Source organism: Hippopotamus amphibius, chromosome 13, assembly GCF_030028045.1.
Source record: "Hippopotamus amphibius kiboko isolate mHipAmp2 chromosome 13, mHipAmp2.hap2, whole genome shotgun sequence".
In the NCBI taxonomy this organism is placed as follows: domain Eukaryota; kingdom Metazoa; phylum Chordata; class Mammalia; order Artiodactyla; family Hippopotamidae; genus Hippopotamus; species Hippopotamus amphibius.
The window spans coordinates 96,881,298-96,895,905 of record NC_080198.1 but is presented as its reverse complement, the minus strand read 5'-3'; the positions used below and the strand labels follow the sequence as shown (position 1 = coordinate 96,895,905).

Here is a 14,608-nt window from a genome sequence, read left to right as displayed (position 1 = left end):
GACACTATGATAGTGTGTAATGCACTGACACCAGAGGGGAGAACCAACAAATATCTGAATGGATTTGACATGATTAGTAAGGAGTATAGATTAATGGCATCAACCTTTATCACCTCAGCAAGTACTTTATACTCTAGGGATCCTTTCCAAAATATCCCATACAAAACAGATTTTTCCTACTGGCTTTTAGTTATTATGTTAAAGAATTTGATCATCTCCAATGCAAAAGCAAGTGGCAAAGATAATCCAATTTTGACATTAAAATAGATACGTAGATATATATATGTGTATATGTACATACACACACACATACACACACCACACTGAGTTCTAATTTAACTACACATTTTGCTTTCAGACTCAACATAGTTAAACAAAATAAATGTTTCTGTCCTTCAAAGGACAATTTACCACCTCTTATTTACTCCTGAGTTTCATGCAGCATGAGATTAGTTAACTAAATGGCCTCTTAAATAAAGCTGTCATACTCTAAAAACATACAAATAAGTTTATTGTGATACTGTAGTATGGAGTGAGAAATAGGAGAGTATGCACAAAAGGCACAAGACAGAAAGAGTTAGGAAGCAGAGCTTTCTTAAACTGGATTTCAACTGCACAGAACAGTACTCTGTCTGAAGGATCATAGTTTATTTTGGAAATATGCCTATTTCTAAACATCTTGTTGCAGATGACCAAATTTAGAGAACAATTTAAAGCCATGAAAAAAATCACTGTTATTTCTTACTTGAGATTGAAAATCAAAATCCCTACAAAAGTGGTAACCTGCATTGCTCTGTTCAGTGTAACAAGTTCCTTAAGTCTTGAATACGGATAGTGGATAGTGCAGGGTGCTGAGGATACACAGATGAGTGAGATACAGTCTCTGCTTATGATGTGGTATTAGAGACAGACACAAATAAACAATTTCAATAAACTCTGCCACCTGCGGAGAGTTATGTACAGTATGCTACATAAAAAAACCACAAAGGACTATGTAACCAAGCCCAGGGATTCAAATAAGACTTCCAAGAAAAGTAAACTAAGGAAAGCCTTAAGCCTAGTTCTACTTCAAAAGACACTCAACTTTCAACTGCCACATAATTATCCTCTAATAGGTTCACTGTTCACTTTATTCATCCCAAGACACAGGTAACAAGATACTCTTATAACTAACAGTCTTTTGACTTCTTGCCTCTGAATGGACTTAAAAGGCGCACCTTATGTGGAAAGTTTGATATCTATTTGCAAATGGATATATATATGTAAATATGTTCTAAAATATAATTCTCCAAAGAAAATCTCTCAGTGTAACTAGTAAAATACCCCAAAATGAAATAAGGAAATTTAGATTGTTTTGAAATTACCCAGTTACTCTTCCTCTATCACAGTGAAATACTAATCTTTACAAGTCTACTTTCACAGCTGTATTTTACATGGGAGAGTATTAAAATTACTTTCATTAATAACCTGCCAATTGATAGTAATAACTAACAGTGGAGGGCTCATGGTGTGTCAGGAGCTTTTCTAAGTGCTTCACAACCAATTATTTAACCCTCACAACAATCCTGTGAGTTAGGTGCTATTATCTTCCCATGTGAAGATAACCTTTGCCACAAAATGTTAAATACCTTGCCCAAGGTTACACCACTGGCAGGTGTGGAACCACGCTGCTATAAAACCAATTTCTCCCTATTATCTAAAGGTCTGTGGCACAGACTGGCAGTTGTAGACTAATACCTATTTCAGTCAACTAGGACACGCAATGGGCAGACACCGGGCTGCCCAGAGTAAAAAAAGTACATTTCCCAGCCTTCCTTGTAGTTAAGTGTGCCCATGTGCCTAAGATGTGGCCAGTGGGATGTAAAACAAAACTGCTAAGTGAAGTTTCTGGAAGGTATCCTTAAAAGGGAAGATCTTTCCTTTACTTTACCTTTTCTCCTGGAATGCAGATGCAATGGCCTAACCGAATCAGCCATCTTAGACCAGGAGGCAGAAGCTGGGTGTGAAGGAAAGCAGAACAAGACAGAGGCCCCTAGATCCAGGGAAATCACAGTACTACTTCTAGGAGTGTTATATTTATGTAAAAGAAAAAAACTTCTATCTTGTTTAAGTTGTTTATGAGTTTTCTGTCATACCAGAAGAAACTAACCTTACAACTAAAGTCCTCTAGTAATGAGTTTGGGTAAACTGAAATTTAGGTAACTGGGCTATTATTTATTATTGTGAAAATATGATACAGTATAGTAATTACATGGTGGTTTTAACATATTTATAAGTAATGGGTATATACTACCTCTTGGTACTTTTTCTTTTACATTAAAATACTATAAAATTTAAAATAAATAATTTTGAAAAATTTATATTTATTCTTAGGTGTCAAAGAATAACTAGAGGACCTAGTATCTCAAAAATTGTCATATTAGTCTATTATGATTTTAATAATATACATAATACATATATAAAAAGACAATTCATGTTAGCCATTTCAGATACATAGTAGAGCATCAAAAAACATTGAGAAATATGACAACTGCCTACAATGTACCAATTGTAAAGACAAATTACCAGTCACTAAAATTTCAACAAAGCAGTATTTAAAGGCATGCAATAAGTTAAGCCAATGTCAGCCTACTTACATATATATATATATATTTATTTATTGATGTATATCAACATATGAGTTCTTTCTCCAAACTACTTACTACCAAAAAAAGAACTTATTAAATAGAGATAAAATTATAACATTTATTTCATTTTTCCTTGGATTTAAGCATTCTTTTAAGCTATAGAACTATGAATTAGGATAAAATGAAGCAATTACTTCCTTAACATTTCTTAATGCCTGTGTATTCTCAAACTTAAAGCATCTAGTTAACAAGAAGATACCCATCTGATGAGGTATCAGCTTATTTCCTTTCCCAGATGCCATACTCTCTTAGTTCTCCTCTAACAGCAGCCACCCCTTAAGTCTCCTTTTCTGTATCTTCTTCCTCTTTTCAGCCTTTAAATGCTAAAGCCCCAGTGTTCAATCCTTGGACTTCTCTTCCTATACTGCCTCCCCAAGTGATATTATCTATCAATACCATATGTCATCTCTAAGCAGGTGACTCCCACATTTATATCTCTAAGTGCAACTCTCCATGTCAGCTCCACATCTCCCCAGATGAGTACACAGCGCTTTCTTCCATTAGTCTGCTCATCCTCAAACCTTGGGTTACCTCTACTCCTCACTCAGTCTCATCTGTGTACAAATCTGTCAACTGTTCTACTACCAACATACAGACCAACTTGACTGCTCTTCACCCGCTCCTTCACTGTCTCCCTGGCCCAAGCCATCCCCATCTCTGCACAGCCTGCCAGAATAACCTTACAGTCTCGTCTCCAATCAGCAGTCTGTGTGATCCTTTTAAAAGCTAAATCAGCTCATGTTGCTCTATTGCTTAAAACCCTCCCACACTTAGAATAAACACTTGGCCCCTCGTCCTCTACGATTCTGACCACAGTGGCCTCTGCTATTACTCAAGCATACCGGGCATATTCCCATTTCAGGATCTGTATGTTTCTTCTCCTTTCTGTCTGAAATGCATTTGCCTAGATAATGACCAAAGCTTACACCTCTCACTTCACTTAGGTCTTCAAGAGATGCCATCACAGACCATCCTGTCCAAAACAGCAGCTTCTTTCTTTTGCTGTTCCCTTGACCCTGTATTTCTTCCTTCAGAGCACTGATCCCTGTTGTCTCTATCCTTCATTCAAACAGATCCATGAGGGCAGGACTTTGTCTTTTTTATTCCCTACTCTATCTCTAGCGCCTAGAGCAGAGCTTAGTACATAACAGACTCAAATATTTATTAAGTGGATGAATGAAATATCTCATTCTGTTATGTGAACCATGAACTCAATCTAAAGCTCAGAACCTAAATATGTGTTTGTATGAGGGGCATGGAAAGGACATTCTTTCAGCGAATGGAAAAAAAAAAAATCACAGAACAAGCTTTCATCATTTCATTTCTAAACTCCTTAAATATGGGGAGGGGAGGGAAAAAAACAAGTCCTGCTTTTTGCTCTTTGCCAAGATTAATTTTTCCCTTCTCCACAACTGTTTTCTTTTTTTAATGAATACATCCAAATATGATCTCCAAAGCCCCAATATTCATAGTTAACGATGCCTCATTAGTGATGAGAAAACTGTTAAAGGACAATGCCACACATTCTGCCAACTCCTTTTAATAGGAAAAAAACCATTTAAATTACATATATCATAAAGAGTTTGAGTCAGATTATTAAATCAACTAACAAGAGAGGCAGCATGGTATGGTGGTTAAAAGTAGAAACTCAGTCCCATCACTTACTAGCACTGAAGCTTAGACAATTATTGTTAGTAAGCCACCACAGTCATCCAACTATAAATTAAGGGTAAATATCTACCCTTAGTTGTGAGAATTAAGTAAGTTAATACATACTAGCAGTCCTCAGAACAGTGCTTGACATATACCGAGTATTCAATAAATGATACGTATGCTATGTTATATATTGTATACATATATTAAACACATACACATACACACACCCTTAAATGAAAAGATCTAATACTTCCTATTTATGTGCTTTAAATAAAGCACTGCTCTCACTGGTTTCGTAGACTCTTCTCATATTTCTTTCATTATCTACATTTCACCTTTATTTTGAAATCCAATTAGAAAAAAAAAAAATGGTTCATAGGAAGCCTGGTAAAATCCACTCAGAATGTGGTCATTACCAACCTTGAATAACTCCAATCTCTGCTCAGATCCAATGGGCAGGACCATCATTCCTGACCTCACTCCCAAATCTCAATGCATGCCTCATAAAAGCCTAAGAATAAGATCATAACAAATGTAGAAAAGACCCTTAGATCCAGATCCCAAGAAAGCAACAGAATCATTCCTTACCTACTTCTAACAAAAGCCATCAAATCTCCTTTAGTTTACAGGAAAATTAATCAAGTTAACTCACTCTTCAGAGGATCCCATCATAATCTTTTCATCTACTAATTATTTATAACTTTTAAAACTTGTATCCAATTAATACTAGAAAATATACTAAGAAACACAGACTATCAAAAAGTTCATTTCAAATAAAGTATAACCACAAAAAAGACAAAAACAACAAAAGGCTAAACTTAAGTCATTAATCACCTGGTAAGATAATTATCATAAAATTAATTCAATAAAACTGGTACTAATTGATATATGCAATTAATGTTAAAATCAAGTTGCACTAATGGTCACAAAACTTTAAACTGCAAAAGGGTTTTATTAAGAAAAATAATATTAAGAATAACAAATGGGCAATCAAACATCAGTGGCAGTATAAACTGGCATAAAACTTAAAAATAAGTTGGCAATATATGTCTAGAACCTCAAAAACAAATGTACTAAGTCTATTCTATGGAAATAAACTCAGAAAAAGCTCACTGATTTTTATTTAAAAATTGAAATACCTAAATGTGCAACTGTAGAGGAATGGTTATACAAACTATTGGTTTGGCCAAAAAGTAAGTTCAGTTAATGAATATGTTGTTCCAATAAAGTTCTTGGTGAAAATGAAAAATATGTCTTATTTTTACTTAAAACCGAATGAATTTTTTGGCCAATGCAATATTTTTACATGCATGTAAATAATTTTAAAAGTCGTAAACAAATAATGATAAAAATTATTGTGGAAAAATGTTTAATCATTCAACCAATAATTCACTGAGCTCCTTCTATTTGCTTGGCACTAAAACAGATGCTGACTCAAGATAAAGCAAAAACAGAAGTGGTTATTGCTCCCCTGACACACTATTATGTGAAAAGATCTATATACCAAAAACAAAAACAAAACTGAATCAAAAAAAATGAGAAAGGTGCTCTAATTAAAATGAATATGGTTCCTTAACAATCTTTACAAAGTAACCTACTGTTGGCTAGAGTGTGAGGAAGGTTCACTACAGAGGTAGCTGGATTAGAGGTTACAGTGACTTCCAATCAAACATGGAGCACTGAATACATGTGCTCATCTCCGCTGCTTTCTGAAACTCCTAAGACAACTGCACAAAAGGTTTAAAGAGGCTTAACTCCCATTAGAACAAAGAAAACAGGACCAGATCACAGAAGAATCATATCAACATTCTTGAAAGCTGTGAACATGACTGGTTGAGTGGTAGCTGACTTTGGAGACCAGAAATCACTGAAAGCAAAACTGCTGTGTGCCTGGGGAAGATTATCAAGAAACAAGCCATCTACTATAGCAGAAGCCTGGAAAGGTTCAGAAATAAGAAGCTCTGGTTATCACTGAGAGCAGATATGAGGAGAAATGAAAATAGGAAAGCTGATGATTGCTTGTCAGTTTTCACATGAATCAGAGAGACACACAGCCCCTTCTTTGGCTCTTCTAAGAACCTAGTAGGCAGGCCTACAGCTCCCAGGCAGAAGAATAGAAGACATACATTCAGGTTCACTCTCCAGACCAAAAGAAAAGACCTGAATACAGACATTGTGACAGTTCCACCCGACTGGCTTACAGCGATGCTCACTAGATTATAAACCCTAACTACATACACAGTTTCCAATCACCTTTTTTGTCTTATCTTTAAAAATGAACAGACAGCAAAGGATCATAAGATATTTGACGAAAGCCTCCAGCATGAGAAAAAAAAACCCACAAAAAACAAAAGCCAAACAAATAGAAAAGAGGAACTTAAAGGAAGCATAGATAATACTAGGAACTGGAAAAATAATCTTTAAAATTATAATCAGTGTTTAAAGACAAACACTCCAGAAATAAGATCAAAGAAGAAAAATAGCAAAGTTTTGACACTTTTTTTAGAGGGTCTTAAAAGTTGTTCAGAGAAAACTTTTAAAACAAAACAATCATTAGAAGGGTTGAAAATAAGGGATGAGGAAACCTTTCCAAAAGCAAAACAACAGATAAAGCAATGGAAATTAGAAAAGCAAATGATGAGTATAGGAGGCTTAATATTTCAAGAACAGGAATTTCAGAAAGAGGTAATATAAAAAATAGAAGGGAAGAAATTATCAAAGAAAGGTGGAAAATTTTCAAGAACTGAAGGAAATTAATCTCTGAAATAGGAGGGCTCAATGAATGTGCAGTGCAAGAAATGAAATGGAACGAAGGAAGGAAAGATGGAAGAAAGGAAAGAAGAAAAAGACAGGTAGGTAAAGCCCCCCAACCACCATGCACTGGAAGACCCATATTCATTATTATAAAATTTCAGAACCAGAGGCATGAAAATATTCTAAAAGCTTTCAGTAAAAAAGTAAAAATTTAAAAAAAGAAAACAAGACAAACAATCATACAAATGAACAGGTTTTAGAATCATATTATGTTCACAGTAACCCTGGAGGTAATGAAGCATTGCTTTCAATATTCTAAATTACTAACGTATAATTCCACACCAGCCTATTATCTTACGTAGGTAAAATAAACACGTTTTCATACATACTAGTCTCAAAATTTATATCCCATCTGAAGGAAGGTTCTGTAAGACAGGCCCAATAAAACAAAGGCATAAACCATTAAGAATACATATGGCGATCAGGACATGAATTCCAAAGGAATTCCTGGGATTAGGAAGTCCCAAAATGACAGTTATGATGGGCTACAAGGATACCTTTAACAGCAGGAAAAAAGAAATCAATCTAAATGACTATTTGATATTTTTACATGTATTGAGAGAAGCTTCAGTGTTCTATAAATATATTTTGGGATCAATTAGTGACAAGTACTTAGAAAACTAATCAAACAAACCAAAAGAGACAATGATTAATTCTAGGAAAAACAAAGTTATATGAAAAAGAAAATGTTACAGTAAAAAACATATGAAATTCACCTATGAATAATAGTTGCCTCATCATAGTAAATATACACTCTAATTTAAACAAAGTGCTCCTAAAATAATTTTGAGAGGACAGAGCATGGAAAATATTGAGGGTATGGGTAAGTTAAAGAAAACAGTCAACAGATCACACCCAAAATTTTGGAAATATAAAGTGTAAGCCTATTATTTACAAATAATTACATGAAGAACTGTAAAATAAAGCTGAAAGTGGCTACATCTAAGGAACAGGAATCTGAACCTGACAGACAAAAATGAGGGAAAAGACCTCTATTTTTAGTTTTATGAGACTTCTGGCACTATTTCACTTTTTAATCTATGTACATATTTCTTTTAGCTTAGTTTTTAAAAGCTAAGTAGGTTGAAAGGAAGGTAAATATTTGAATATCTCAAATATCTTATGCTTATATATTTAAAAAGAAAAGATTAGAAAAGTTATACACCAAAAACATCAAACATGGTTATTTTAGTCTGTGGAACTATTGATGATTTTAAAACTTTTTTCCCCCAAGTTTTTCCAAATTTCTTTTAATGAATACATACTACTTTTTATAATAAAAAATCATTTTCAAAAGGATAAAGTCCTATACTCTGGAGGGAAAACCTTCCTTAGAGGTAGTCTTCAAATACCAGAAGCAGCTAAAATTCATAGGCCAAGTTACCCCCATACTTGCACTTATCACTGCAAGTTCTATATAAAAAATATTTTTTGTTTTTATTTTCAATTTAAAAATAAGGGTTACAAGCCCACATTTAAAGTTCTAAGAAAGATGTGTTGCATGAATAACAAGCTTTTAATAGACACATACGTGCTCTGAATAAATGTGATTTTTAAGAAAACTTGTCATTTCTGTGTGATGGGTTTTAGCTTTTAAAAAAGAAACTGCAGTCTGATGTAACTCAAATCATTTAGTTGAATATTTGAAGATGCTTGGAAGAAATAACTCAATTATACTTTAAGTTTAATAATGTTGTTGCTAAGACAAATACCTAAAAAGAAATAAAAAGAAATAAAAATTTAAAATCTCTATCCATGATACCATATTTCAAATAAGTCTTCTTAAACGAGAACTTTTACAGCCACACTTTCAAAACTTCCTTTTCAATCTGCAGATATTACTGACGACAGAAGGCAAAGTCTCATAAATTGTACTTTCCTTAAGATGAACTAAACTCTGAGCAGTTGGGGGTAAAGATATCAGGTATATCACAACAGTGATCATCTCTTAAAGTCAATACATTTAATAAAATGTATATGGCTTCTATATAGATATAATTTATCTCAAAGATAGTGATTTTTTTCTCTTTATCAAAGGCCAATGATCTACGAAAAAGCAAAAAAAAATCAGTGCAGTAAAGGGGAAAGAATATGTAAATTCTACTTACTCCTTTTTAAAATAAAAGGAAATATTTAAAAATCGAAAGCATATTTAGCAATCCATCCTTAATTAACTTTTTCTGAAGACGATCTAATAAAATGATTTTCATCTACACTTTTTTTTGGCACTTGTGAAAATTTTGATTCCAGGAAACACAAATGGCTGAAGCAAAGCAAAACTGGTTCTGAGAAATGCATGCCTTGCTCTGTCAGAGTGAATAAGCTAGGGCAGTTTAGGAGGAGCCACATAACTACTCTGGCATGGATATTATTGGTATCAGTTTTATTTTTCACGCTGCTGTATTTTAACAAATTCCACGAAAAATTTTAAAATTCTTTATAAATCTCTTTGATCTTGTTCTCCTATATGAGAGTTTCTCAAAGTGTACTCTTTACATTACCTGCAATGCACAGTCTCTAGGAGCAGGTCCCTGAAACCTGCATGTTAAACATGCTCTCCAAGTTTTAGAACTTCTGTCCAGCTTAGAAGTTCTTAAGTTCAAAAATGTAAGTTCTCACAGCAGACTTTTAGAAATTTATACAAGTTATTTTGTGACTCTATATTTCAATCTAATACTAAGGCAAGTGAAGAGACTCTGAGGGAAAAGAAAAGTGTCTTGAAAAAAAGAGGCAAGAATTTACTACGGTACTACCACCTGAATTTTCTTGGTACCAGCACCACTTAGCACCTTACAGAAGTCATTCCTTATTTTCTCAGGGGTTATTTTCCTTAAAATTGCAGAGATTTTTATACTTCTGGAGTCTTACAAGTAGGAGTTTAGCAGTAGTAATAAAAATGATGCTAGATATATGAAAACACATAGTAAATAAAATCATTTTAAAGGCACCCACTTCTAAAAATATGTTGGTATTGTAAAATCATGCTCCTTTTTCCTGAATTCCCCTGAATTGTTCAGGGAACATTAGTAAAGGCACTGTGACTTGCTGAGACAGATCCTCCTAAGATTGTTATATAAACTACATTTCTTGCTACTGTTCTCAAATAATCTTTTATGTGCTTAAATTTTTTTGTTTGCCCTTTTGCTCTGGAGGAGGGGGTAAGCAATTTTTGGTAAAAATGCTTACACAGTAAGACCTTTTTTTGTAAACTGCTGAGGGCAGAGAGGGAAGAGAGATTAACAATAATCACTGTCTTGTTCTTTTGTTTAAAGGGGAATGAATTGACCCACACATACATAAAAAGATCACAGATTATTTAACATATAGGTATGCAAACACAAAACTGCAAAATCACAAAACTGCACTTGGCAAAGCCTGATTCCCTTTAACCATTAAACGAATTCATATTTGTCCTTCCTTTGAAAAGGAAAATATTTGTCAAAAATATTTGTCAAGACAGTCATCAGAAAATAGGATGTTCATGGCGAACAACCACTGCAGAATAAATGAAACAGGTCAGTCAGTGCCACTGGTACTCAGGAAAGCGTAAAACAGTGTGTTAGTGTTCACCCCTGCCCCCGCCCCCCACCGCCCCCCAGGCCCCTGCAGGACTGGCTGAGCCGCGTTACACGCAATCAGCATCCGGCGGCCCGGCACAATCCATGCCAGGACTAGGGTGCTTTCAGTTCCTCAGTTGTGACAAGCTCTTAAACATAACCTGGTCCCTTTGTCTGGTTGACACTTTCCCCCCAATAGTCTTTCATCTTTGTGTTGCTCCGGTTTCAGGTCTCAGCTTTCTTTATTCCACATCTACATTACGTACCTCCACTTATTTCCTCCCTAAACACTTTATAACCTCTTTCCATACTATTTCTGACACTTGTAGTTATATGTATATATAATCTGCATGTACCGTATGTAATATTATATTAGTATATTATATGTATCTATGTATATTACGCATATAACTATAAGGTGTCTCTTTCCCCCTCAGGCTTCACATTCCACAAGAACAGACACCATGTCTGTTTCACATAATGCACAGCAGGGTCTTGGACACTGCCTGGTACAAAAGCAGAATAAAAAGAACAAAAGTGGAGTAAAATGCATTCAGAGTCCCATCTTTGGTTTCCACCACTTCACATCTTCAGAGCCTTGACACAACCCTTCTACCTGCTATGCTAGACTATAAAGACCTTAACAGTAAACAATGGAGGTTCCCTACCGACCTGTAAAAAACCATTAGGCTTGCATTCTGGGCTTGAGTGGGGATGGGAGGGTCCTTCTGTTAGTATAATCAGTCATGATATCAGTATACTGGTCATGCCAGTAACCTGCCACAGACTTTCTTTGGGTTCCAGAGAGCTGCATGATTGTTTTTCTGTCTACCAACATTAAGTCTTACCTGAAGCAGTTTCTCTTTTCCTTTAGAAAAGTAGAACCAAATGCAAATTTAGTTTTTGCCTTTCATCTCTGTGGAAGGCAGCCTCCATGATGGCCTCAGCTGATCCTTGCCTCCTAGTAGTCACAGCTCTTGAGTAGCAGACTCCTCCCCAACTGAGCAGGGCTGACCTATGTAGCTAGTAGGGTGTCACGGAAATGGTGGCATGAGACTTCTGAAGCTAAATCACAGACGACATTGGGGCATATGCCTTGAGTTTTATCATTTGCTCTGGGGGATCCAGCACCATCTTCTGTGCTACTCCAGCAGTCCCGTGGTGGGGTCCACGTAATGAACTGACTCTGGGGGGATCTAGCACCACGTTCTGAGGGTGCTTCCAGCAGTCCCGTGGTGGGGTCCACATAATGAACTGAGTTCTCCTGCCAGCAGCCTGTACTAACTTGCCAGCCACATAAGTAAGCCATCTTCAAAAAGGATCCTCCAGCCTTAGTCATCAAGCCTTCCAATGACTGCAGCCTCAGTGATAACCTGACTGCTACCTCCTGAGAGCCTCACCAGAACCAATCAGCCAAAGTGCTTCTGAATTATAACCCACAGAAACTCCAAGTGACAATAAATATTTATTGTTGCTTTAAGCTACTAAATTTGGGGGTAATTTGTTATGTAGCAATAGATAACTAATGTAATCTTTCATCACTCAAGTTCCCACAGAAAATTTTCTAGACATTTTCAGCATTAACACAAAGGGAAATAAATTCATTTTTATTTTTGGTTTCTCAAGTTTACCCCACAACTTCCTTCTCCTTGTTCATTAGATCCCATAAGGAAGATAAAGCAAATGGTTGGTTTTTTGAAAATATTTTAGAAGGATAAAATAAGATTCATTCTGTTTTTTAAAAAAATAAACGAATTTCCTTATATTAAGTAGAGAATAGAATTTTCTGAAAGGGAAGAAAAGATAAGAGAGATGGGACTGAGGCCGAACTGATGCCCTAAAGATCAGGAATGGAAAGGAGAAACAAATTCAGGGACTGGTTTCTTCTATTTGTCACAACCTTGCCTTCACAGATTTTACTGAGGCCCAGAGCAAAGAAAATGTGTAATGATCAGAGTGTGGGGAGGAAGATACACGGTATGATATCCCAGAAGGCAGGGAAATCTGTAGTAGAAATGAAAGACAAAACTAAGCGGCAGCACTTGGGTATCAAGATAATTTTTAAAAGGTATATGATGGCAATTTGGCAGAAGTACCAGTCTTATTTCTTAATTCTATGTGGAGAAGCATTCTCAAATGTTTATATTTTTTCTCTGTTTTCTGTCATAGTAAAACACTCCAATTAGAAACGGAGATTTGTCATCATGACACCTAAAGGTGGTGATGGGCATGCTTTTCCTCTTCCCACATCCAAAGGTAATGTTTCTAACAAAGGAATTGTGAATTCACTTGAGTTTTTTAATTATTAAATTCCTCCTAGGCTTATGCTGCTTCTATTTTCTTTTTCAAAGCCTTCTTTCTAGGTTTCCCTCCACTTTTATTATAAAACAGGCTCAAAAAAAAGTTGAGATAATAGTGAGATAATTAATGTTTTCTCTTAACATGTTCAAAGGGTTTTTTTAAGGAAGACTGGGAGAAACAACAGTGAAAAAGTTTTAATTATTCACTGGTAATAGTTAATACTGAATTTATCTTGTATTGGAATTTCTAAGCGTTTTCTTTCCATAGAAGGCAAGGAAATAAACAGAAATTCTTCATAATCGTAAGCTGCTTGCTGGTTTCTATTCTTAAAACAGTGGATCCAAGACAAATGCCACCAGAACTATCGGATAACAGTGAAAAAAAAACAAGACCTCAACTACAGATACTCAAAATACTAGACTGAATTTTAGTTAAAAGTAACCCCTCTCAAACAAACAACGAAAATCAAAGTACAACTATCTTTATTAGTTTGTGAGGAGAATTAGCATTATCATACATCATTGACAATCACCAATGATCCCTTGAGCTTCTCAAAGTCCTTAACAACAAAGGAAATAGAAAGATAAGAAACTCCTTTATAAGCAAAATCCAGAATCGGAACTAAAATGTTTAGGTATCTGATTAATCCTGCCAACTCAGCCAGAGCCATCACCTTGCTGCCAACGTTGAAGTTCCAGAGTGTTTAGGCGAACTCTTGTAAGGGAATTCTTGGCTTTTCAGAATTGAAAACAGAAAGATTACAAAGTAACCCATAGCTTTAATTCAATGAGAGATGTTGAGCCAGAACCAAGCACTTAAGCTGCTCCTGAGTTTCTGACTCACAAAAACTGTGTGACATAATAAAGTTTATTGTTGTTGTAAGCGGCTAAGTTTTGGGATTGCTCATTAGGCAGCAACAGACAACTAGTATCTCTCATCACAAGTTCACACAGTTTGCTCGATAGTCACCACTAGTATAAAAAGCAAGGAGATATTTTATATGAAGAAATATAAAGTAATCACTAACATGTAATATGTAGACAAATGAAAATAAGTGTGTTAACAGAACTTCTTCAGATACAGTTAACTGTGACTGTGGTAAGATTGATAGTGCAAGATTAGTGGGGCTGATTCTTTTTCCTCACTTGCCCCAACTTTTATGGACAGCTTCTCTGCCTCAAAACCCTTTCAAATCCCTATGATATGACAAGTAGAAGAAAAATGAGAAAGTTAACCTAGAATAATTTTAGGTTGGAATCACTGCAAACCGCAAATGCAAGTATTCCAAGAAAGCTTTTTTTTTTTTTTTTTTAATATTTCTGTATTTGAAAGAATTCTAGAATAGTGACTGTAACACCTTTAGATCCATTCTTCATCCTTTGGTGAACTGACGAACATCTCTCAACAGTGGCTTTTTCTTAATAACAAGTCAAGAGACATCAGTTTACATTTCTCTGTATAAATCGACATAAAGCTAAGTAAGCTACCATGAGAAAGGTATGATCTTTCATAAAAACAAAGGCTCTTATTAACAAACAGAATTTTGTAGATGAGATAGGTGTTACTTAGTGCTCATTTTCATGTGAAAAATGA

At 35.2% G+C, this 14,608-nt stretch overlaps 1 protein-coding gene across 12 annotated transcripts in view; it reads right to left on the bottom strand.

The window, feature by feature from the left end:
- The window catches only part of CPEB2 (cytoplasmic polyadenylation element binding protein 2), a 64,655-nt gene that overhangs the window by 35,634 nt on the left and 14,413 nt on the right, over window positions 1-14,608 (bottom strand). Inside the window, exon 1 of one of the 12 annotated variants that reach the window (XM_057706112.1) lies at window positions 4,764-5,081. The exons of the other annotated variants lie outside the window; for them this stretch is intronic. Within the exon in view, the coding sequence (XP_057562095.1) occupies window positions 4,764-4,811 (48 nt within the window). The 5' untranslated portion in view covers window positions 4,812-5,081. Of the gene's footprint in view, window positions 1-4,763; window positions 5,082-14,608 lie in introns of those variants that run through there. 12 annotated transcript variants of the gene reach the window in all.